Source organism: Notechis scutatus, chromosome 5 (genome assembly GCF_049901735.1).
Source record: "Notechis scutatus isolate UNSWTSFEM ecotype Mainland chromosome 5, rNotScu1.2, whole genome shotgun sequence".
Taxonomy (NCBI): domain Eukaryota; kingdom Metazoa; phylum Chordata; class Lepidosauria; order Squamata; family Elapidae; genus Notechis; species Notechis scutatus.
This window is the reverse complement of record NC_142013.1, coordinates 2,017,637-2,043,210: the sequence shown is the minus strand read 5'-3', so window position 1 is coordinate 2,043,210 and position 25,574 is coordinate 2,017,637. Positions and strand designations below refer to the sequence as shown.

The window sequence follows — 25,574 nt, the reverse complement described above, 5'->3', positions numbered from 1 at the left end:
AGCTGGAAACTGGCCCCTTTCCAGACTTCCGGAACTTCCGGGAAGGCCGTTTCACCTTCCCCAGAGTCCAGAGGCTTCCCTCAGGCCCAAGTGCAGGGTCCACGCAGAGGCTCTGGGAGGGCAAAAACAGCCTCCCTGGGCTCCAGAAGCTGGAAACAGGCATGTTTCCGGACTTCTGGAACTTTTGCGAGGGCTTTTTTTCACCCTCCCGGAGCCTCCATGGGGACCCTGCACGTACTTGCATCCAAAATGGGCTACGTGGAGATTCCGGGGAGGGGAGGGGAGGGAAGGGGTAGGTAGGGCCAGCCACTCAGTTCAACTACGGGTTCGGCAAATCAGATGTAATTTAATAACCAGTTCGCCCGAACCGGGCCAAACCGGCTGAATCCCACCCCTGCTTATGACTGACTTTGCCTCTTACACTAAGAAAAAGTGACTTATTAGGAAGCGGCTCCAGGTAGTCCAGTTCATTTAATGAACATTCGAATTTAACAGCGGCACAATGGGAAAAAGTAACTTACGATTGTTTTTCACACGTATGACGGCTGCAGCATCCGCATGGCCATGTGATTTAACATGTGGATGCTTGACAACAGACTCACACTGATGACGGTCGCCGTGTCCCAGAGTCACATGATTTGCGACCTTCTCACAGACCAAGGCAATGGGGAAAGCCAGACTCACTTAACGACCGTGTTACTAACTTAACAACGGCAGTGATTCATTTGAACATGTTTGCAAAGGAAGATCGTCAAATGGGCCAGTTCACTTAGCAGCTGCTTCACTTAGCAACAGAAATTCGGGGTTCAATGGCGGTCGTATGTCGAGGACTACCTAACTGAAATGTACGTTTAACCTGTATTGTTTTTCAGGGTGGCAAACTCACAACCACAGAATGCTGGGAAAGCCATAAACTTTTATACCTGAATTACTTTCTAAAGTTGATTTAACTGGGATGAACAGATCTGACTTGTGTTGTTAGAATAAATGAGCTGGAAGGGACCTTGTAGGTCATGTAGTCCAACCCCCCCGCCCAAGCAGGAGACCCAACAGATGGCAGTCCAGTCTCATCTTGAAAGCTTCCAGGAGTGAAACTCCCATAACTTCTGTTCCATGGTTGATTGTTCTCACTGTTAGAAAAATTCTTCTTATTTCCAGGTTGAATCTCTCCTTGTTCAGTTTCCATCCATCATTCCTTGTCTGGCCTTCAGATGCTTTAGAAAATAGCTTGACCCCTTCTCCTCCTCTCTGGGGCAGCCCCTCAAATATTGGAAGATGCTCTCCTGTCTCCCCTGGTCCTTCTCTTCCCTAGACTAGCCATGCCTAGTTCCTGCAACCGTTCATCGTATGTTTTAGCCTCCAGTCCCCTAATCATCCTGGTTGCTCTTCTCTGCACTTTTTCTAGAGTCTCAACATCTTTTTTATAATGTGGTGACCAAAACTGGATGCAGTACTCTAGGTGTGGTCTTACTAAGGCCTTATAAAGTGGTATTAACACATCAAGTGATCTCGATTCTATCCCTCTGTTTATGTAGCCTCGGATTGCATCGGCCTTTTTGGCTGCTGCAGCACACGGCTGGCTCCTATGGAAAGGATTATCCACTCGGACTCAAGCCCAGGGCCTATTGGTTCTCTTAGCGCAATGCAGTCAATGCAGCCAGATTTTCACACCGGTGTTTCTAGTTGTGCATATTTACAGCAAGACGGGAGGGGGAGAAATCCCCCCCCCACTCAAATTAGCATACAATAATTACATGCCAATTACAATCTGCATTCATGGTAAATGAGTTTGAAACAGGCTTTTGTGATTTATGCTGCTAAATTTCCAATTAAGGTTCAGCTTGACATATGGATCAATCGCCCACGATAGAATGCGAAACAGAAGATAAGCGCCCAAAGACCCATTAAAAACAGTGATCAAAATGCAGCATATACAAGTTTTTGGCTCCTTTAGCTCCTGTTAATAAGAAAATAAATCTTGTGCAATGAAGAACCTGGGTATGGAAGAGGAACCGATCATAATATAATTTATCTTCAAACTACCTAGCATTTAAAACTTAAATTAAAAGTAAAACCAGGGCCTTGATCTAAGCTTGGAAACAGACTTAAAAAATAAAACACTTAAAAGTGTTTTCCTTATCCTAGCTAGTCAGAATAAAAATCCTTTTTCCAAAGTGTATTTTCAAGTTGCTTTGGACGGCAGTTTCAGATACCATCCATACACAGGTAGTCCTTGATTTAGAATCATTCATTTAACGACTGTTCAAAGTTACGACGACACTGAAAAAAAGTGAGTTATAACCGGTCGGTCCTCGCACTTGCAACCGTCATAACATCCCTACGTTCACGTGATCAAAATCCAGGTGCTTGGCAACAGCGGTATGTACCGCCCTCAACTTATGATCCCAAGTGACCCCCCCAAAGTTGACGTTAAGTGGGTTTTGCTCCATTTTACAAATTTTCCTTTCCACCATTGTTAAGTGAGTCACACGGTTGTTAAATGAATCGGGTTTTCCTCCTTGATTTTGCCTGTCGGAAGGTCGCCAAAGGGGACGGGATGCTGCAACCGTCATAAATGTGAGTCATTGTGAAGAAATAACATACACTGCTCAAAAAAATAAAGGGAACACAAAAAATAAGACCTCCTGGATCTGAATGAATGAAATATTCTTATTAAATGCTTTGTTCATTACATAGTTGAATGTGCTGACAACAAAATCACACAAAAATTATCAATGGAAATCAAAGTCCACTTTTTTTCCAGTGCCGTTGTTAACTTCAAACGGCCGCTAAATGAACCCTTGTCAGTCGAGCACTCCCTGTATTTACAACGGTTGCAGCGTCATATGATCACCTTGTACGACCTTCCCAGCCGGCTTCCGATAAGCACAGCTGATGAGGGAGGAGAGAAAAGAAGGGAGGGAGTGGGAGGAAGGAAAGAAGGAAGGAGAGAAAGGAAGGAAGGAGAGAAAGGAATGGAGGGAGGGAGTCAGGGAGGGAGGAAGGAAAGAAGGAAGGAGAGAAAAGGAGGGAGGGGAGAAAAGAGGGAGGGAGTCAGAGGGAGGGACGGAGAAAGAAGGAAGGAAGAGGGAAGGAAGGAAGAGAAAAGAATGGAGGGAGGAGAGAAAGAAGGAGGGAGTGGGAGGAAGGAAAGGGAAGGAAGGAAGAAGGAAGGAGAGAAAAGAATGGAGGGAGGGAGAGGGAGGGAGGAAGGAAAGAGGAAGGAGAGAAAGGAGGAGGGAGAAAGAGGGGGGTCAGGGAGGGACGGAGGAAAGAAGGAAGGAAGGGGAAGGAACAGGAAGAAGGAAGGAGAGAAAGAATGGAGGGAGGAGAGAAAGGAGGGAGGGAGTCAGGGAGGGAGGAAGGAGAAGGAAGGAGAGAAAGAATGGAGGGAGGGAGGAGGAGGGACGGAGGAAAGAAGGAAGGAAGGGGGAAGGAAGGAAAGAAGGAAGGGAGAAAAGAATGGAGGGAGGAGAGAAAAGGAGGGAGGGAGTGGGAGGAAGGAAAGGGGAAGGGAGGAGAACAGGGAAGGGGAAGGAAGGAAAGGAAGGAGAGAAAAGAATGGAGGGAGGGGAGAAAAGAGGGAGGGAGTCAGAGGGAGGGATGGAGGAAAGAAGGAAGGAAGGGGGAAGGAAGGAGAACGGAAGGAGAAGGAAGGAAAGAAGGAAGGAGAGAAAATGGAGGGAGGAGAGAAAGGGGAGGGAGGGAGTCGGAGGGAGGAAGGAAAGAAGGAAGAAAGGGGGGAGGAAGGGGAGAAAAGAATGGAGGGAGGAGAGAAAAGGAGGGAGGGACTGGGAGGAAGGAAAGGAAGGAAAGGGAGAGAATACCCATTCCTAAGAGGTCTGTAAGGGACTTGCATAAGTCCACCATCGTGCCTACCGTCCCTGTCCTATTGTCCCCATTTATTCGTGCCTATTTCCTGTATTCCTACCCATGTTGATACTTATACCTATTATCTTGTAAGCGATTGACGAATCAAATCAATCAATAAAATAAATAAATGGGAGAGAGAGATCTTTAAAACACGAGGATGCGATCTTGAAAAACACGTCCTGCAGAGGGCACACCAAGACAGCAAGTAGCTGCTTTATGACCTGGAGGAAATTCTCATTTTAACTCCCGCTGGAAGAAAACTTGAAGGAGGCCAAGTGGAAGAGCTAAAGGAGACCACGGTTTTTCCTCAAGAGTTCTGGGAGGTGATTTCTGCTGGGCCAGGCAGACGTGCAACGAAATGAAATGCAAATAATGGTTAAAAAAAAGGGTCACTTTATTTGAAGACTGGAAGTGTCCAAGCCCAAAAAACAGGAATATTTTACGCAACGGCAGAAGAAATACTGCGAGGATTTTGTACTGTCGAGAAAACGATGGTGAAATGTATCAACGTATTTTTCTTTTATAGATATATTGGTATGTATTTGAATATGTTCATGTTCCATAAAGGTTTTTTCTTTTTAATTAAAAAAAAAAAAAAAGAAGAAGATGCCAAAGGAAAAAGAAGGGGTCGGATAGGACTCAACAGGCCTAGGTGGCAAAAGTGACGTCTAATCTGGATTTCCCGGCTCTGGAGGTGGACATGGCACTTTTCAATTCCGTGCTTTTCACGTACGGGGTGCTTCTCTGGTTTTCCACTGCAATGGCAGTTCTGGACTTTTTGAGCCTCCCGGAAGAAGTGCTCCTTAAGCCGCTACGTGACCGCTTTACACCTGTCTTGGAGGATTTGCCCCTGAGGCCTCCCTAGAAGAAAACATAGAATCACCTTAAGGAGAAGAGGAAAAGGAGGAGGAAGAGGAAGAAGAGGAGGAAGAGGAGGAGGGGGGAGAGGAAGAGCAAAAAGAGGGGGAAGAAAAGGGGAAGAGGAGGAAGAGGAAGGAGGAAGAGGAGGAGGAAAAGGAGGGGGAAGAGGAGGAAGAGGAGGAAGAGGAGGAGGGAGGAGAGGAGAGGAAGAGCAAAAAGAGGGGGAAGAAAAGGGGAAGAGGAGGAAGAGGAAGGAGGAAGAGGAGGAGGAAAAGGAGGGGGAAGAAGAAGAGGAAAAGGAAGAAGGCAGAAGAAGAGGAGGAAGGGGAGGAGGAGGGGAAGAGGACGAGGAAGGAAGAGGAAGAAGAGGAGGGCAACTAGGGCAACTTGATGAGCTGTGGACTTCCACTCCCAGAATTCCTGAGCCAACTATGGCCCCTTTATGACCCATGGACTTCAACTCCCAGAATTCCTGAGCCAACTATGGCTCCTTTACAACCTATGGACTTCAACTCCCAGAATTCCTGAGCCAAATATGGCCCCTTTACAACCTATGGACTTCAACTCCCAGAATTCCTGAGCCAACTATGGCTCCTTTACAACCTATGGACTTCAACTCCCAGAATTCTTGGGCCAAATATGGCTCCTTTACAACCTATGGACTTCCACTCCCAGAATTCCTGAGCCAAATATGGCCCCTGTCAGGATTCCGGCAGTTACCCCAATTAAATCATGAGTCTCGAGCCAAACTTTCATTGTCACCTTTGACCCTGGTTTTCCCCCAACTCTGGGTGTATCGTAATTCATATTCTCCAATGGGACACCTCCATAGTCAAGAGTCCTCAATCATGCTCCCAGTTAGATATTTGCACAGCAGAAACTTCAGTCACCTAGTTACTATCTTTGAAAAAATTTATGGAATGCAGTTTCGGTTTTCAAGCTGGTGCACTGCCCTTTCAAACCCCTTTCCCCCCTCCCTTTCAGTTGGCGACTCTAAAAAGACCATAGAAATAATTTATGAGTTGACAGCCCCTTTACGGCCCTGTGGACTTCCAGAATTCCTGAGCCAGCATTTCTACTGTCTTTTTAATTGAGATGAAATGCTAATTATATATTGCAAGTCCATCTATGCTATGCGGGATGCGGCATAAGTAAATAAATATTATTTCTGGGATGGCGGCAGGAGCCTCAATTGTGGCTATAAGTGAAGGACTATCTTGTGAGAATGTACAGGAAATCTTCCTTGTGACCACAACGGAGCCCAACATTTCTGGGAGACACTGGTTAAGCGAGTTTCGCTCCATTTTACAACTTTTCTTGGCGCAATTGTTGAGTGAATCGCTGCAGTTGTTAAATGAGCAACATGGTCGTTAAGTGAATCTGGCTGTTCCCCACTGACTCTGCTCGTCAGACGGTCGCCAAAGGGGAGCACGCACGTTGACCCCCTGGGTATGCCGCGACCGTCGTAAATACGACTCGGTTGCCGAGCTTCTGAATTTTGATCACGTGACCAACCACGGGGAGGCTGCAACAGTCGTAAGTGTGAAAAACAATGGTGCCCCCCTTTTTTTTCCAGTGCTGTTGTAACGGTCACTAAACGAACTGCTGTAAGTCAAGAACTGCCTGCAAAAGGGTTCTCCAGCGTTTGCCTTCAGAAAGGCTGGGCAACGGGTGTGTTTTGTGTGTGTGTGTGTGTGAATTAGGGGGTGAGACCCCTCCTCCACAATAAGAGGTTGGCACCCAGCTAATGCCAACATGGCCACTCCTAATAAATCATTTTTTTTTCACTCTTGAGAGATGCCCCTAGAGATTTATGATTTGAAGGGTGGATTGGTTGGAGCTCTGACAGCCAGCTGACACTAAAATACATCATTCATTAACCCCCATGACCCTGGTCTTCCCCCCACCCCCCCCGGATGTATATTCTCCAACGGGACACATCCATAGCCAAGAGTCATCAATCATGCTCTCCGGTAATAATCTTGCACGCCAACAGCTTCGGCTGCCTAGCAATTATCTGAAGCATTTAAGGAATGCACTGCTTTCCTCACTCCCTTTCTGCTGGCAACTAAAAAGAGCAAAGGAGTATTATTTTAGTTGTCACTTACTTTACTGGCCGATTTTTGGGGGCGTCGTTTGGGAATTGCCGCAATCCACTTAAAGCTGGAAAGGAAAGAGACGGTGTGAAGCTTTGGTGGATTCCAAGCAGGCGAGATGTGAAGGGACTGGAGGTTTTGTATTCAGCTGGTTCGAAGTGGTTCTGGCATACCGGTAGCAGACATTTTGAACTGGTTCGGAGAACCGGCAAATACCACCTCTGGCTGGCCCCTCCCCTCCCCATCGCTTCCAGGAGTCCCTACGCACCCCGTTTTGGCTCCCAGGGGGCTGCAGGGAAGCTTACTAGGCCCAAAATGGGGCTCAGGGGTGTGTGGCATGCCGCCCCCAGTGGCCCGTTTTGGCTCCCAGGGGGCTGCAGGGAGGTTTACTAGCCGGACGCACTCACAACTTGCACGCCTGGGATTCGAACGCGGCCACCTCCAGCCACCACCTCCTTCCTCCTATATCCCTGCACTTTACTCACAAGACGCCCACGTGACGTGAGATGAAAACTCCCCCTGCCAAGACGACCAGACCGGTCAGGGTGAAGAGACCGACAATGACGATGGTTGGCACTGGGGAATGAGAGAGAAAAGGACCCTGAACAGGGCTTGTGGCAGACAGACCATCCTGGGTGTATTTGTTCAAAACCGTGGTTTGGGGCAGCCAACGGTTGGGGATGTCTTCAGGGTGTGGGAAAGCAAAGTGGGCAGCCCCTGCTGAGACTCTGCCCATTGAATTGAGCTGGAAGGGACCTTGGAGGTCTTCTAGTCCAACCCCCTGCTCAAGAAGGATACCATTTTAGATAAGTGACTGTCTTAAAAACATCTGGGACAACACCAGGAGACGGGGAGTTCTAGTCCTGCCTTAGGCATGAAAGCCAGCTGGGTGACTTTGGGCCAATCACCAGGAGACGGGGAGTTCTAGTCCCGCCTTAGGCATGAAAGCTGGCTGGGTGACTTTGGGCCAATCACCAGGAGACGGGGAGTTCTAGTCCTGCCTTAGGCATGAAAGCCGGCTGGGTGACTGTGGGCCAATCACCAGGAGACGGGGAGTTCTAGTCCTGCCTTAGGCATGAAAGCCAGTTGGGTGACTGTGGGCCAATCACCAGGAGACGGGAGTTCTAGTCCTGCCTTAGGCATGAAAGCCAGTTGGGTGACTGTGGGCCAATCACCAGGAGACGGGGAGTTCTAGTCCCGCCTTAGGCATGAAAGCCAGTTGGGTGACTGTGGGCCAATCACCAGGAGATGGGGAGTTCTAGTCCTGCCTTAGGCATGAAAGCCAGCTGGGTGACTTTGGGCCAATCACCAGGAGACGGTGAGTTCTAGTCCTGCCTTAGGCATGAAAGCCAGCTGGGTGACTTTGGGCCAATCACCAGGAGACGGTGAGTTCTAGTCCTGCCTTAGGCATGAAAGCCAACTGATTTGAATGGGATGGGAGACCAAGAAAGAGACTCTGCTTACGCTGATAGGGTGGTGGGGGCCCACTGTCGATGCTCCCCCCAAACCCGGGTTCGGTGCACAAGGGAGGGGCCCATCCGTAAGAGCAATGGCAATTCCGGTTGCTGTTGCAGACCTGAAAGTGGAACAAGGAGACGGCCAGGATTGGCGGGGGTCCAATGGTCGCCTGGACAGACCCAGAAGGAAAAGCTTTGCGGTCACATTTTCCACCCTTTGCCAGAATATGTCCGCTGGTTCAGGCTTGTGTGAGACACAATTGTTGTTTACATGAGAAAGGAAGGCTGCTGCGAAGACTTTGGTTTGGAGTGAGGGCGTTGTGAGGCTGGGCTGAAACCGCCCTGCTTAAAGATGGATGCAGGATAGAGACAAGCTAGGAATATCGTCTAAAAGTCTGTGTCCTTGGCAACTTTTAAGACTTGTGGATTTCAACTCCCAGAATCCCCCAGCCAGCTATGCGCCCGAGGGGACGCTCGACCAGAGAAACCTCTGAGATAGGCTGGAGAAGGTCCCAGAAATTAGTGATGGCAGCCACACAATCACACAATCTCCTCCACCCTTTGATCCACACGTTCTTGTGGCCGCCATCGTCAGGGTTTTTTTTGGGGGGGGGTGGTGGAGGAGGAGGAGGACACCCTTGGATATGGATGATACTCCAGTTTGCCACTTACTCCTCGGTGTCTACACATGGACGGATCGCAGTCGAAATCCAGCACCGCCACATCCACGCACGATCTGTTTAAGCACATCTAGAGAAGGAGAAACAGGTGGTTTTTTTTTGGCACCCAAAGTCCAAGTTCTTAAAACTTGCAAAATGTCTGTCGGGATTCCAGGCCGTTTTAGCTCCCAGGAAGCTTCCCTGGGGGCCATGAAGGCAAAAATAAATACATAAATAAATAGAACATTGGGGCGCCACCCTCAACCCCCTACCTCCCCTTTTTGCCTCCTGGGCCTCAGGGAAGCTTCCTGGGCAAAGCAGTAAGACAGGGAGGGGATCCTGGAACAGCTGATCGTCAGAACCAGTAAGACAGGGAGGGATCCTAGAACAGCTGATCGTCGGGACCAGTAAGACAGGGAGGGGATCCTGGAACAGCTGATCGTTGGGACCAGTAAGACAGGGAGGGGATCCTAGAACAGCTGATCATCGGAACCAGTAAGACAGGGAGGGGATCCTAGAACACCTGATCGCGGAACCAGTAAGACAGGGAGGGGATCCTAGAACAGCTGATCGTCGGAACCAGTAAGACAGGGAGGGGATCCTGGAACAGCTGATCGTCGGAACCAGTAAGACAGGGAAGGGGATCCTGGAACAGCTGATCATCGAACCAGTAAGACAGGAGGGGATCCTAGAACAGCTGATCGTCGGAACCAGTAAGACAGGGAGGGGATCCTGGAACAGCTGATCGTCGGAACCAGTAAGACAGGGAGGGGATCCTGGAACAGCTGATCGTCGGAACCAGTAAGACAGGGAAGGGGATCCTGGAACAGCTGATCGTCGGAACCAGTAAGACAGGGAAGGGGATCCTGGAACAGCTGATCATCGGAACCAGTAAGACAGGGAGGGGATCCTAGAACAGCTGATCGTCGGAACCAGTAAGACAGGGAGGGGATCCTGGAACAGCTGATCGTCGGAACCAGTAAGACAGGGAAGGGGATCCTGGAACAGCTGATCGTCGGAACCAGTAAGACAGGGAGGGGATCCTAGAACAGCTGATCGTCGGAACCAGTAAGACAGGGAGGGGGATCCTGGAACAGCTGATCGTCGGAACCAGTAAGACAGGGAGGGGGATCCTGGAACAGCTGATCGTCGGAACCAGTAAGACAGGGAAGGGGATCCTGGAACAGCTGATCATCGGAACCAGTAAGACAGGGAGGGGATCCTAGAACAGCTGATGTCGGGACCAGTAAGACAGGGAGGGGGATCCTGGAACAGCTGATCGTTGGGACCAGTAAGACAGGGAGGGATCCTAGAACAGCTGATCATCGGAACCAGTAAGACAGGGAGGGGATCCTAGAACACCTGATCGTCGGAACCAGTAAGACAGGGAGGGGATCCTAGAACAGCTGATCGTCGGAACCAGTAAGACAGGGAGGGGATCCTGGAACAGCTGATCGTCGGAACCAGTAAGACAGGGAGGGGATCCTGGAACAGCTGATCACGGAACCAGTAAGACAGGGAGGGGATCCTGGAACAGCTGATCGTCGGAACCAGTAAGACAGGGAGGGGGATCCTGGAACAGCTGATCGTCGAAACCAGTAAGACAGGGGGGGGATCCTGGAACAGCTGATCGTTGGAACCAGTAAGACAGGGAGGGGATCCTAGAACAGCTGATCGTCGAAACCAGTAAGACAGGGAGGATCCTGGAACAGCTGATCGTTGGAACCAGTAAGACAGGGAGGGGATCCTGGAACAGCTGATCGTCGAAACCAGTAAGACAGGGAGGGGATCCTGGAACAGCTGATCGTTGGAACCAGTAAGACAGGGAGGGGGATCCTGGAACAGCTGATCGTCGAAACCAGTAAGACGGGGGATCCTGGAACAGCTGATCGTCGAAACCAGTAAGACAGGGAGGGGGATCCTGGAACAGCTGATCGTTGGAACCAGTAAGACAGGGAGGGGGATCCTGGAACAGCTGATCGTCGGAACAGCTTATCGTCAGGAGGAGGGGGAAAAAGAAATACCTTAAGGAGTGACTGGGCAGGGAAAGTGCAGTCAGCGATGTCGGGCATGGGCCGTCGCGCATGCCCGATAAGGACTGATTGGGTGGAGAGGGAGGGGGCCAGCCAGGGGAACGATTTTCCGGTTGTCCAAACTGCGCAGAATCATCACAACCCGTTCTATAGAACTGGCTGGAAACGGTAGAATTCCCCCCCCTGCCCCGCCCAGAGTCTCCAGTCACATGGTCCAATCAGCATCCAGCCCAGTTGCTAGGCGACCGTCAGTCTCCACCCTTTGGACACCTGCACCAACGTCCTTGGTTCCCAGAGGGAAAGAATTTTATTTTGGCTACGGCATCCTAGCCGGGGGTAGGCTTCGAAAATTTAGCAACCGGGTTCTCTGCCTGGTTGCCGGGTGGACGTGGCCTAGTCGGCCTCCTGCATCATGGGGCGGGGGGGCGTTTTCACCCTCCCTGGGCTGCGGTGGCTTTTTTGGGGCCTCCGTGTGGGTGAAAATGGCCTCCCCGGGCTCTGGAGGCCCTCTGGTCCGTTTCCGGCCTTCCGAAGCCTCTGGGAGGCCCATTTTTTGGCTTCCCTGAGCCTCCACGCAGGCCTTGTGCTTACTTGGGATCCAGAATGGCCGCATGGAGACTTCTGGGAGGGGCAGGTGGGCAGGTGGGCAGGTGGGCAGGTGGGCAGGGCCAGCCAAGGGTGGGATTTGCCAGTTCATCGAACTGTGCAGCTCCGGTGGCCTAGAGGTGGAGTTCTCACCTCACAATCAAGAGGGTGTGAGTTCGATCCTAGGCAGAGGCTTATCTTTCGAATGGACTCTCCTGCTTGGGCAGGGGGTTGGACTAGATGGCCTCCAAGGTCCCTTCCAACTCTGTTATTCTATGATTTTTATGAACCGATCATAAAATTAGCTACTGGTTCGCTAACAGTTCGCTTGAACCGGGGTGAACCGGTAGCGGCCCAACCCTGACCCCAGCTATCTCTACACCCCTCCTCTCCTTGGCCCCTTCACTCCAGGCTGTGTCAGCCCTGAAGGAATGAGAGAAGAAAGAAAGAAAGAAAGAAAGAAAGAAAGAAAGAAAGAAAGAAAGAAAAGAAGGAAGGAAGGAAGGAAGGAAGGAAGGAAGGAAGGAAAGAAAGAAGGAAAGAAAGGAAGAAGAAGAAAGAAAGAAAGAAAGAAAGAAAGAAAGAAAGAAAGAAAGAAAGAAAGAAAGAAAGAAAGAAAGAAAGAAAGAAAGAAAGAAAGAAAGAAAGAAGAAGAGGAACTTCCCACTAGAAAACTGCAAAAGGGAAAACAGCCACAGTGCAGCCAACTTCAGGGTTGACCCAAAGAAGTTTTGGAAACTGTTGATGACTCAGGACCAGGAAGGTGGTTGGGGCTCACCTTGTCGGGGCCGCAGGTGGTTCCATCTCGCGCGTCTCCCAGGTCATAGACATCCTCCCCCAGGTCAAATTCGGTCCCCCAACACACGACGTCCTCCACCGGAGTCTGGAGTACCTCTTGCCCCGTCGCGATGCTCGAGATTTTCCCCACGTTAATGCACTGCACTCGCCCACAGAGGACATCCCTAGTCGTAGAGTAAGACAGAAGAACCGAGTACTGTGTAGATCTTAAATCTGATTTTTTTTAAAAAAATAGGTATAATAACAGGAAAAATAAATAAATAAACAAAATGTATATTTAATATTGCATATTATCAGGATTCCAGCAGTTCCTCCCATTTAAATCCTGAGTCTCGAGCCAAACTTCCAAAACTTGAAAAGGATTTATTGGGAGTAATCATACCAGCACTGCCTGGGTGTAGCCGATTCTTGGGCACATCATTGACTGTCACCCTTGACCCTGTTTCCCCCACCTCCACCCCTCCTGGGTGTATCATAATTCCTATTCTCCAATGGGACACCTCCCTAGCCCAGAGTCATCAATCATGGTCTCCAGTGAGAATTCTGCACAGCAGAAACTTCGATCACCTAGTTACTATCTTAGAAAACATTTATGGAATGCACTTTTGGTTTCCAAGCTGCTGCACTGCTCCCTCCTCCCTGTCTGTTGGCAACTCTAAAAAGACCAGAGACATATTTTATGCGTTGATACATATATTAACAGCAGCGTATTTGCTCAGCATTGGGAAAAAAATGAAGAAATACCACTCGATGAAGATATAATTAAGCAGATATCGGACTGTGCAGAAATGGACAGACTTACATTGAGGATTAAACAGAAAGGAGACGCAGAATACGACCAAAGGTGGTATTTATTTTATCAATGGCTGGGAAAAACGGGTAAAGTTTAGGAATATAATTTGTACTGTCAAGCAAACAAAAATAGCCCAGACAACACGGTGTTTATTAAGCACTAAATAAATGTAATAGTAGAAAATTAATAAAACTTTATTTTGAAAAAAAGAAACAAAAAGAACCGAAAACTGTGTAACTGGTCGCTGTAATTTCACATTTTGCTGTACGGTTAGTCCCCAACTTACAACCACAATTGAGCTCCAAAGTTGATGGCGCTTAGTCAAAAACCTTGGTTAAATGAATTTCGCCCTGTTTTACGACATGTCTTGCTATGGTTGTTAAGTGGATCGCTGCCCTTGTTAAATTGGTAAGACAGTTGTTCACTTCTGTTCATGAAAAGATCGCAAAAGGGGATGTGATGACCCAAAGGGGCATGGCACAAAGGCAACACAGTCAGATAATCAGTAGGAGTCCCTTTATTAGCTCCAAATTTGACCCCGCAATGTCCTGGTTACCTTCCGGGCTGGAGAAAAACTCTCCCAGGAACAGCCTTGGGCTGCAGGGAATCAAGCCCAAAACATGAGCAACAAAAACTGTAACTATAAGCCCAATCAAGGCAAAATGAGGTCATTAGTCTGGCAGGGCAGGAGCAAGAATTCCAGATGTGAAGGCACGGCAATAACTCAACACAGTTGGGAGGGTGCCAGGAACGCAGATAACCAAAGTCAACACAAGATAAAGTCACGTTTGCTCCCAGAAGATGCTGCACTGAGCTTGCATCTCTTTTAAAACTCTCCTTCTCAGGTGTGGCTAATGAAGGGAATCAGGGCCCTTTCCTCTCCCATAGGCCATGCAACCCACGTTGCTCCCTTCTCCGTTCCTCCCTGCATGCCCTAGGATGAAGAGGGGGTGGGCCTGGGTCTTCCTCTGAACTCCCTCTCCCTTGTTCTACCTCTCCTCTGCTCTGCCCAGCCGGACTTTGCCCTTCCCCAGTTCCCTCCGCAGCCAACGGAGCCACACTCCCGCGCCCTGTCAGCTGCTCGGCCTCCCCCTCTGAGTCAGATTCTGACAGGGGGGCATGACAGGGGATCACGTGACCCTGGTGATGCGGCAATGCTCATTGGTCGCTTTTGTCCAGTGCCGTTGTAACTTGGAATGGTCCCTAAATGAAGTGTTGTAAGTTGAGGACTACCTGTTGCTTTTGAAGGCTGTGTTTTTAACTCGTTTTGCCAGAGTGAATAATAAAGCCAAAACTGACTTTATTCCCTCGAGTGGCCATTGTCTCTGAATCAGGGGTGGGATTCAAATATCCCAGCAACCGATTCGCTGCCCAGTTGCTGGGTGGGCGTGGCCATGGTGGGTGTGGCTGACTGGGACTTCCTGTTTCCCATTTCCGGAGGGACTCCAGAGCCCAGGGAAGGCTGTTTTTGCCCTCCCAAGGATCCAGAGGCTGGAGGCCCACCGGAAGCTGGAAACAGGCCCATTTCTGGATTTCTAGAACTTCTGGGAGGGGCGTTTTTTCCCTCTCCCAGAGCCTCTGTGCAGACCCTGCACTTACCTGCATTGCGTAGAGGCTCCTGGGAGGGGAGGGGCAAGGTGTCAACTAAAAAACAATACTCCTTTAGTCTTTTAGTTGCCAGCAGGAAGGGACTGGGGAAAAGCAGTACATTCCTTAAATGCTTCGGATAACTGCTAGGCAGCCGAAGCTGTTGGCGCACAAGATTATTACTGGAGAGCATGATGGATGACTCTTGGCTATGGATGTGTCCCATTGGAGAATATACATCCAGGGGGTGGGGTGGGGGGGGGAAGACCAGGGTCAAGGGGGAAATGAATGGTGTATTTTAGTGTCGGCTGCACCCAGCTAACGCCGACATGGCCACTCCTAATAAATCAATGTTTTTCTGCTCTGAGAGATGCGGCTAGAGACTTAGGATTGGAATGGGGGGTGGATTTGTCGGAGCCCCGACACAGGATGGGCGGGGCCAGCTGGTTGGTTCAAATACCTGGTTCAGCAAACTAGATGTAACTTTAACATCCGGTTTGTTCGAACCAGTCCAAACCGGTGAAATCCCACCCCTGCTCTAGATCCAAAATAACCCTCCGTTTTCGCCTGGCACTTTGGCAAAACAGGGTCGCGCTCTGCTCTTTCAAACCACGGCTTGATGTTGGTCTCAGCACCGCTTGTGGGTTCACCCCCCCCCCCCCAGCCCCCAAATGTTCTCTGCCAGGCCTGAGCAAACCCCCGATGGGCAAGGAAGAAGCCGACATCCCGGAGAGCCCACTTACTCCTCCAGGCACTTCCGAAAAACCGAGCCATCCTTGCCACAGTTGCCAAAGCGGTCGCCGCGCATGTTCATCTCCTTGAAGCAGCTCAGAGGGGCTTCTTGGGCGTCTGGAAGGGGAAGCAGGCGCTTAAGGGAGGCACTGATGATGCTCGCTAGCTGGGTGGTGAAACGTCTGCAAGAAAACCTCCAGGGACCTCCAAGTCCTCCTCCTCCTCTCTTGCAAACCCCCCTCCCTTCTACCACTGATGATGTTGCCTAGTTGGGTCATGAAATGTCTGCAAGGAAACCACCAAACTCAGAGAGAAGCAAGGACCCACAGTTGTCATTCTCCTCCTCCTCCTCCTCCTCCTCCTCCTCACTGTAAACCCCACTTCCTTCTAGCACTGATGATGTTGCCTAGTTGGGTCATGAAATGTCTGCAAGGAAACCGCCAAGCTCTGGGGGCATCAAGGACATGCAGTCCATCTCCTCCTCCTCCTCCCTCCTCCTCCCCTCTTCTTCCTCCTCCTCCTCCTCCCTACAAACCCCACTCCTTTCTAGCACTGATGATGTTCCCTAGTTGGGTCATGAAACATCTCCAAGAAAACAACTAACATCATAGAGCACCAAGGATCCCATCCTCCTCCTCCTCCTCCTCCTCCTCTCCTCCTCATACCCCTCTCCCACTCCCTTCTAGCACTGATGATGTTCCCTAGTTGGGTCATGTAACGTCTCCAAGAAAACAACGAAGCTCAGAGAACACCAAGGACCCCAGTTTTCCTCCTCCTCCTCCTCCTCCTCCTCCTCCTCCTCCTCCTCCTCCTCCTCCTCCTCCTCCCTCCTCCAAGAAAACAGAGCTCAGAAACTTTCCTCCTCCTCCTCCTCCTCCTCCTCCTCCTCCTCCTCCTCCTCCTCCTCCTCCTCCTCCTCTTCTTCCTTCCCCTCCTCCCTAAAAACCCCACTTCCCTGATGTTGTTCCCTAGTTGGCTCATGAAATGTCTGCAAGGAAACCACCAAGTTCAGAGGACACCTAAGGATCCCACCGCCCTTCTCTTTCTCCTTCTCCTCCTTTTCCTCCTCCTCCTCTACTCCGAAAACCCTGCTCCCTTCTAGCACGGAGGATGTCACTTGGTTGGGTCATGAAGCATATTAAAGGAAACCACCCAGGACCCCATAGTCCTCCTCCTCCTCCTCCTCCCTTCCAGCATTGATGAGGTTCCCTAGTTGGGTCACGAAACGTCCGCCAGAAAACCGCCAAGCTCAGAGAGCCCCAAGGATGCCGCATCCGAACCCTGAGCTCCAGAGATTCTCTTCAGCCCTGCTCCACCTGCCCAGAGCCCAAGGACAGGTGGGCCTTACCTGGCCCAAAGAGAGCTTTGCAGTGTGTCTGGAGATCCAGGCAAAGCCCCAGGAAGCAGTGGTTGTGGTGGCCGCAGGGCGTCCCGTCTTGCTTGTAGACGTCCGTCGGACAGTCGTAGGAAGTGCCGTTGCAGAACTCGGGGAGGTCGCACTCCGAAGTGACTTCCCGGCATCGGGTTCCGGTTTCGGAAAACTAGCAGAGCCAAAAGGATTCAGGCTTATTCCGGTTCGGATGGTGCTCAGAAGTTGGCAGCTCCACCAAAAGTGACAGCCCACCCCGGGGCTGAAAATGTCCTGCTGTTCTTTGACTTTTCCAGAAGGATGGAAGGAAAAGAGGAGGGAGGGATGAAGGAAGAAAGGGAGAAAGGGAGGGGAGGAGAGAAGGAGAGGAAGAATTTGGGAGGGAAGGAAGGAAGGAAGAAAGGAAGGAAAGAAAATGGAAGGAGGAAAGAGATAATGAGAAAAGGAAGGAAGAGAGGAGGGAGGGAGGATGGAAGAAAGGGAGAAAGGGAGGGGGAGGAGAGAAGGAGAGGAATAATTTGGGGGAAGGAAGGAGGGAGGGAGGGAAGGAAGGAAGGAAGGAAGGAAGGAAGGAAGGAAGGAAGGAAGGAAGGAAGGAAGGAAGGAAGGAAAATGGAAGGAGGAAGGAGATAATGAGAAAAGGAAGGAAGGAAGGAAAGAAAATGGAAGGAGGAAAGAGATAATGAGAAAAGGAAGGAAGGAAGAGAGGAGGGAGGGAGGATGGAAGTAAAGAGAAAGGGGGATGGGGAGGAAGGAAGGAGAGGAAGAATTTGGGAAGGAAGGAGAAATGGAAGGAGGAAGGAGATAATGAGAAAAGGAAGGAAGGAAGGAAAGAAAATGGAAGGAGGAAAGAGATAATGAGAAAAGGAAGGAAGGAAGAGAGGAGGGAGGGAGGATGGAAGTAAAGAGAAAGGGGGATGGGGAGGAGAGAAGGAGAGGAAGAATTTGGGAGGGAGGAAGGAAGGAAATGGAAGGAGGAAAGAGATAATGAGAAAAGAAAGGAAGGAAAAGAGGAGGGAGGGATGAAGGAAGAAAGGGAGAAAGGGAGGGGAGGAGAGAAGGAGAGGAAGAATTTGGGGGAAGGAAGGAAGGAAGGAAGGAAGGAAGGAAGGAAGGAAGGAGATAATGAGAAAAGGAAGGAAGGAAGAGAGGAGGGAGGGAGGATGGAAGTAAAGAGAAAAGGGGGATGGGGAGGAAGGAAGGAGAGGAAGAATTTGGGAAGGAAGGAGAAATGGAAGGAGGAAGGAGATAATGAGAAAAGGAAGGAAGGAAGAGAGGAGGGAGGGAGGATGGAAGTAAAGAGAAAGGGGGAGGGGAGGAAGGAAGGAGAGGAAGAATTTGGGAAGGAAGGAAGGAGAAGGAAAGATGGAAGGAGGAAGGAGATAATGAGAAAAGGAAGGAAGGAAAAGACAAGGGATGGAGGAAGGAAGGAGAAAGGGAGGGGAGGAGGGAAGGAGGAAGAATTTGGGAAGGAAGGAAAGAGAAATGGAAGGAGGAAGGAGATAATGAAAAAAGAAAAGAAGGAAAAAGGGAGGGATGAAGGAAGGCAGGAGAAAGGGAGGGGGAGGAGGGAAGGAGAGGAAGAAGGGAAGGAAGGAAAAGAGGAGGGAGGGAGGAGAAAGGGAGGGGAGGAGGGGAGGAGAGGAAGAATTTGGGAAGGAAGGAAAGAAATGGAAAGAGGAAGGAGATAATGAGACAAAGGAGGAAAGAAGGAAGGAGAAATGGAAGGAGGAAGGGGATAAGGAAGGAAGGAAGGAAGGAAGGAAGGAAGGAAGGAAGGAAGGAAGGAAGGAAAGGAAGGAAGGAAGGAAGGAAGGAAGGAAGGAAGGAAGGGTTGCTTGGCTCTTACCTGACACTTCTCACAGCAGAGCCCGTAGAGGCAGTCGATGTCTTCTTTGAATTTGCACTCCTGGCAACACTCGTTCTTCCTGCACTCCTGCCACGAGAGGGAGGGCCGCCTTCTTCACCCCCATCCGTGCCCGAAGCCACCCCGAAAATCCCACCCCCGTCGCCCCCGCCCCCCGACATTAAAGGAATGGAAAACGTACGGCGGGTCCCTTGAGTTTCGGATATTTCTCATTCATGAGTACGATTTTGATGGCCGAGGAGCCCTCTTCCTGTCCAAAGAGAGAGACAGAGAGAGCAACGAGCGGCCCGTTTCTTACAATATCCCCGTCACAGAGATGCAGCAGGCAGCCCTCGACTTATGACCACAAGGGAGCTCAAAGATTCTTCTGGCTGGGTGGGACATTTATTAAGGGAGTTTTGCCCCGTTTTATACCTTTTACTACCCAGGTGCTTCGCTACGAAACTCTGTGGCTGGGCTTAGTTTTTGTGGAGGAAAATAAGGGGCGGCGGGAATTCTGCCTCTGCCTACCAGCATCCATCGGTATTCATCTGGCTAATGTCCTGTCAGTGTGTGAGAGAACTGAGGGCTGTTTGGAAACTGAAAGAGTATTTGCTGTGTGAGCAAGAAGGAGACAGCAAGGAGCCTGGGCGTGGCTTAGCTCAACTGTTCTGTACTAAAGCTGCTTGATGCTGGGAAACTGAAGGTGAAACTCCTCTGCTTGTGTTTTGCCTTTGCAAGAGATTTCTTTTTTTCAGGTGGGGAGTAAAACTCCTGAGAATCAGAGCATGTTAATAATAATGATAATATAGGAAATACTCTCAATGCTCTGATGGTGTTTTTGAAAAATCCTTTCTTAGTGAGCCCCTAGAAGCCAAGAGGAAGATATGGGCCAAATTTCAAGTTTGTAGGCTTTACGGTTCTGGAGATTTTGTGATGATGCGTGAGGGGCATTTCGCTTATATATAGAGAAAGAAAGAAAGAAAGAAGAAAGAAAGAAAGAAAGAAGAAAGAAAGAAAGAAAGAAAGAAAGAAAGAAAGAAAGAAAGAAAAGAAAGAAAGATATAGAAAGATAGATAGAAAGATAATAGATAGATAGATAGATAGATAGATAGATAGACAGACAATGATAGATAGATAGATAGATAGATAGATAGATGATAGATAGATAGAGATAGATAGATAGATAGATAGATGATAGATAGATAGATAGATAGATAGATAGATAGATAGATAGATAGATAGATAGATAGATAGAAAGATAGATAGATAGATAGATTGTTGGATAGATAGAGATAGATAGATAGATTGAGAGAGAGAGAGATAGATAGATAGATATATAGATAGATGATAGATAGATAGATAGATAGATAGATAGATAGATAGATAGATAGATAGATAGATAGATAGATAGATAGATAGATAGATAGATAGATAGATGATAGATAGATAAATGATAGATAGATAGATGATAGATAGATACAGAGGTAGATAGGATAGAGAGATAGATAGATCGAGAGAGAGAGAGAGAGAGAGGGACAGAGATAGATAGATAGAGATATACAGATAGAGATAGTGATAGAGATATAGAGATAGATAGAAGTTAGATTGCCAGAGTTGATAGATAGATAGATAGATAGATAGATAGATAGATAGATAGATAGATAGATAGATAGATAGATAGATAGATAGATAGATAGATAGGAGAGAGAGATAGACAGACATGATAGATAGATGATAGATAGATAGATAGATAGATAGATGATAGATAGATAGATGGATCATGTGATCCAGGGGCGATTGTGACCGTCATAATACGAGTCAGTTGCCAAGCCTCTGAATGTTGATCCCGTGACCCTGGGGAATGCTGCAACGGTCGCAAGTGTGAAAAACAGTCACAAGTCCCTTTTTCCAGTGCGGTTGTAACTTTGAACAGTCACTAAATGAATGGTCGTAAGTTAATAAACTACCTGCAGAGCTCAGTTAGCAGCAAACTCGGAGAGTTTTGAGTCTCCTTCTGCTATGCCAAGAGCAACCAAGATTAAATCAACTTCAATAACTCCAGAAGTTATGAATGCTCGAACCCTGGAAGTTTTTAAGGAGAGATTGGACAACCATTTGTCTGACGTGGTGGAGGGCAGGGGTGGGATTCAGCCGGTTCGGACTGGTTCGGGCGAACAGGTTTCCTGCCTAAGCAGGGGGGTTGGACTAGAAGACCTCCAAGGTCCCTTCCAACTCTGTGATTCTGTGTTCTAAGAGCTGCGAATCTTATGGAGGCCTTGTAAAATGATAAATCTTTAACAAACCAAGTTAAAAACACCCAAAGCGACATCTTTTGCATCAAGAAGCCATCTCATTTTCACAATATTGATGGACCAATAACTTACAGTTATGGTTTTAGGCTGTAGGTGGTTAGGAAATGAAAAACGATCACGAAATTTTGGCATCCACTGTTTAGAAAAGAGAGAGAGAATTGTAAAGATTTTGATGAATAGTTTATTATTATTATATTAGCATCATCTCTCTCCTCTCTCTTTCTTTCCCTCCTCTCTCTTTCTCTCTTTCTCTCTCTTTCTTTCCCTCCTCTTTCTCTTTCTGTCTCTCTCCTCTCTTTCCTCTCTTCTCTCTCTCTTTCTGTCTCTCTTCTGTCTCCCTCTCTTCTCCCTCTCTTTTTCTCTCTCTCTCTCTTTCTTTCCTCTCTCCTCTCTCTCTTTCTGTCTGTCTCTTTATCTCTCTCTCTTTCTTTCCCTCTCTCCTCTCTCTCTCTATCTTCCTCCTCCTCCTCCTCCCCCTCTCTCACAGACACATCAATATATTATCTAGCTATTAAATCCTGACTAGATACCGAACAATCTGGAACTTTACAACATTGGTTAGACTTTTTATAAAAGAGCTTTGGCATTTTGTACAATTGTGCATTATTTTGAAGTTAATTTTTCTTCTTGCAAGTAGTTAGTTTGTCAAACACAACAGATATTGTTCACTCTTCCTACCACTTCAAGTTATATTTGATCTGCTTACGTGAAGTTGCCGCTGTTTTCCTCCTTGTTTCAGGAAGATGGTTTGGATCCAGGTTCCTTCTATGTCCTAAGAAAGGAAGAGAAACACACTGTTTCCTAGTGATTGGCTCAAAAAAAAAACCCAGTTGGCTTTCATGCCTAAGGTGGGACTAGAACTCACCGTCTCCCGGTGATTAGCCCAAAGTCACCCAGCTTGGTTGGTGACCCCTGGTCTGGGTAATCATCCAGCTGATTTTGGGGGGAAGCACCCCCTTGGCCAGGTGATCTGGATCAGGGGTTGCCAACCTTTTGGACCCCAGGGACCACCAAACTCATAATTTTAAATCCCAAGGACCAGAGACCCTGGGAAAATCCCCAAAAAAGTCTGCAGGAAAATCCCCCACCCCGTTTTTCCTACCGATCGATCGTTCTTTATTTGGGATTGCAGGATACCGTCTCTAGCTCCGTTCTCGGGGAGGGGGGGAGAGAGACTTTTGGCTTCATGCAAGGAAAGCAGCAGAAGCTGCAGAAGTCTTTCTTTCCCTCCCCCAAACTGCCAGAAATGAGTCTTCGCAGCCTCTTGGAGCAGGAGGCCTTGCAGGGTCCCAAAGACTCATTTCTGGTGGAGTTTGGGGGAGAGAAAGAAAGACTTTGGCTGCTTTCCTTGCATGCAGCCAAAAGCAGAAGAAGCGGAAAGAAGCAGCCTGGTGGCCAGTCCAGGCATGTGGGGTGAGTGGGGTGAGTCCACCCACCCACCCTTCCCCCTCCCCTCACTACCCGTGTTGTTTGCAATGTAAGCGCGCAAACCTTGTGTTCCCATGTGGGCGGTGCAGCCTTGTGTTCCCGCGCAGCCTGGATCAATTCCTTTGGGGGTGACATTTCTCTGCGGACCACCAAAATTTTCCCACGGACCACCAGTGATTTCTGGCCCACAGGTTGGCAACCATTGGTGTGGATGTCTCACCTCTTCCACTCCACAGTCGCACTCTTCATCCTCGTCATCAATGACGCCGTTCCCACACTCCTTCATGCTAAAGATCTGGGCAGGTTTGTCAAGCAAACAGGTTTTCCCAGGTTTTTGGATCAGCTTCAAATATTCCAGGGTGCTGCAGTTACTCAGTCTGGAACAGTTCCTGTAAGACAATAAGAAATGACTATCCTGTGAGCTGCCATTTTATTTGTAACTTATTTGTTGTGGTCACTTGTACCTTGCCTTCTATCCTATGCTATGCTATGCTATCCTATATCCCATCCCATTCTATATTCTTTTCTATATTCTATTATTCTGTTATTCTATTTTCCATATACTACTCTGTTCTATTATTCTATATTTTATTCTATTCTATTAATCTATTCTATTCTTCTATATTCTATTCTACTCTATTATTCTATTCTCTCCTATTCTCTCCTATTCTCTCCTGTTCTCTCCTATTCTCTTCTACTCTACTCTACTCTACTCTACTCTACTCTACTCTACTCTCTCCTATTCTATTCTATTCGACATTATATTATATATTCTCTTCTACTCTACTCTACTCTACTCTACTCTACTCTACTCTCTCCTATTCTATTCTATTCTATTCTATTCTGTTCTGTTCTGTTCTCTACTCTACTCTACTCTACTCTACTCTACTCTACTCTACTCTACTCTACTCTCTCTCCTATTCTATTCTATTCTGTTCTGTTCTGTTCTGTACTCTACTCTACTCTACTCTACTCTACTCTACTCTACTCTACTCTACTCTATTCTCTCCTATTCTATTCTACTCTACTCTATTCTACTCTACTCTACTCTACTCTACTCTATTCTCTCCTATTCTCTCCTCTTCTCTCCTCTCCTCTCCTCTCCTCTCCTCTCCTCTTCTCTTCTCTTCTCTTCTCTTCTCTTCTTTTCTATTCTACTCTACTCCATTCCAAATTTCCCCTACCGGTTCTCCAGAACCAGACAGAACTGGCTGAATACCACCTCTGATAATAATAGACTTGGTTGATACCTGGGATGCTGGCAGCAACCCGTATCAACCATCAGCGCGAGTCAATGATATTTGTGATGTCTCTAAACGAATGGCCGTAAAGGGAGAATTGCCTGTTTCATTTTATTCAATTTCATTTTAATGTATGCTGATTAGATTTAGAGTAACAGAATTGGAAGGGACCTTGGAGGTCTTCTAGTCCAACCCCCCCCGCCACCCCGCTTAGAGAGGGAAACTCTATCGTACCATTTCAGACAAATGGTTGTCCAGTGACCATAAAGTTATTCCAAGTTCTGTAGGTGGTGATGAATTCTTCCTTTGGGAGAAGCACGAACTGATTCTTAAAACTGGGTGTTTTTTTTTTTTTGAGTTGGGGGAGGCTGGACCATCATTAAGTGGAGCCAGAGGTGGGATACAGCTGGTTCTGAACGGTTCTGGAGAACCGGTAGCGGAAATTTGGAGTAGTTCAGGGAACCAGACAATCCCACCTCTGACTGGCCCCACCAACTCCATTCTCTCTTCTCTGGCTCCCATTGAGTCCCAGCTGATCGGCTGGGTCTTCTTTGGTTGCCCTGCACAGGAGAACGGAGCTGGAAAGCAGGTTAGTGGGGTGGGGAGGGAATGGGATTTTGCAATATCCTTCCTCTGCCATGCCCACCAAGCCATGCCCACAGAATGCCACGCCTTCCGAATGGAAGTTATGTATTATATTGAGTGTTATAATTTTAGGGGAAAGATATAAAGGAGTCATACTCCAATCGTAATTACAGGAGAAATTTTGTTTAATGAGAAAAGATAATAGACAATTGAAACAGGACAGACAAAAAAATATAAATATAATTATTTGAATTGAGATGAAATAAATAAAATAAAATTGAGAAAATTAAAAGAGGGGAGAAGCTATGTAGAAAATGTAAAATAGTAATAAGATATGGAATAGAATATAAAAATCAGCATGAACCTGAATTTGCGTTTGTACGAAGAAATGTAACCGGGATTATGCTGCTTTCAAAAAGATGTTTTATTTGTATTTCTTTTCTTTTGTGAAAACTCAAATAAAATTTACAAAAAAAAAAAAAGAATGCCACGCCCACGGAACACCACGCCCACCAAGCCACGCCCACAGCTGATCGGCTGGGTCTTCTTTGGTTGCTCTGCACAGGAGAACGGAGCTGGAAAGCAGGTCAGTGGGGAGGGGAGGGAAGGGGGATTTTGCAGTAATCTTCCCCTGCCACGTCCACCAAGCCACGCCCACAACTGATCGGCTGGGTCTTCTTTGGTTGCCCTGCACAGGAGAACGGAGCTGGAAAGCAGGTTAGTGGGGTGGGGAGGGAAGGGGGATTGTCAGCTGTTCGTGCGAGATGGAGGGGGTGAACGAGAAGATATCAACTCACTCCTGCAGCTTTAGTGAAGTTTTTTTGTTCGTCTTCCACACCACAACAACAGGTAACAGCAATCAGATTATGTTTAAAGTCAGCTCTGGGCTTTCGTTGCAACCCAGAGCTGTCTTTATACATGTTATACTTTGGATAACGACATAATTACTATAACCACCTTCCATCTGGCTTGACTGCCTAACATCCGGCATCCTTAAATTAAAGAAACGTGGTAACTGCTCGACCAGCCCATGTACCCTCATGTATTTCTTATCATTATTACAACATCACCCCCTTGACATCCAGCCATGAATCATTATTATTTACACCGCTCCTTGTCAGGAAGCCGATGTTAGTTATTTGACGAATATTCATTCTAGCGTCCACGTGGCCACGCTAGGCAAGTGAAAGAATATGGTTGTTATCACATCCTGGCTGTCTTGGCTCCGGTCCGTTCTTTATTGGAGTCGTGACAGGGATTTTGCAGTAACCTTCCCCTGCCACGCCCACCAAGCCACGCCCACCAAGCCACGCCCA

At 48.1% G+C, this 25,574-nt stretch overlaps 1 protein-coding gene across 1 annotated transcript; it reads right to left on the bottom strand.

Annotated features, from left to right (window-relative positions):
* Positions 1-4,244: 4,244 nt before the first annotated feature.
* On the bottom strand, positions 4,245-22,823 carry LOC148130333 (disintegrin and metalloproteinase domain-containing protein 30-like). Its single transcript, XM_087965943.1, has 13 exons — positions 22,653-22,823; positions 21,711-21,776; positions 21,077-21,139; positions 18,892-18,960; positions 18,693-18,779; positions 16,823-17,015; positions 15,486-15,591; positions 12,343-12,526; positions 8,960-9,037; positions 8,295-8,406; positions 7,316-7,406; positions 6,843-6,897; positions 4,245-4,734 (listed from the first exon to the last, which is right to left on the bottom strand). The coding sequence occupies exons 1-13, from the start codon at positions 22,716-22,718 to the stop codon at positions 4,522-4,524; spliced, it is 1,383 nt and encodes a 460-aa protein (XP_087822069.1). The 5' UTR covers positions 22,719-22,823; the 3' UTR covers positions 4,245-4,521.
* Positions 22,824-25,574: the final 2,751 nt, after the last annotated feature.

Bases quoted from the DNA above. Each gene is read 5' to 3' on its own strand.
- LOC148130333 (XM_087965943.1), bottom strand. From the start codon at position 22,718: ATGAAGGAGTGTGGGAACGGCGTCATTGATGACGAGGATGAAGAGTGC. The intron at 12,527-15,485 runs GTAAGTGGGCTC...CTCTACGACTAG, and splicing joins TTTCGGAAGTGCCTGGAGGA to GGATGTCCTCTGTGGGCGAG. The intron at 8,407-8,959 runs GTAAGTGGCAAA...TTCCACTTTCAG, and splicing joins CCATGTGTAGACACCGAGGA to GTCTGCAACAGCAACCGGAA.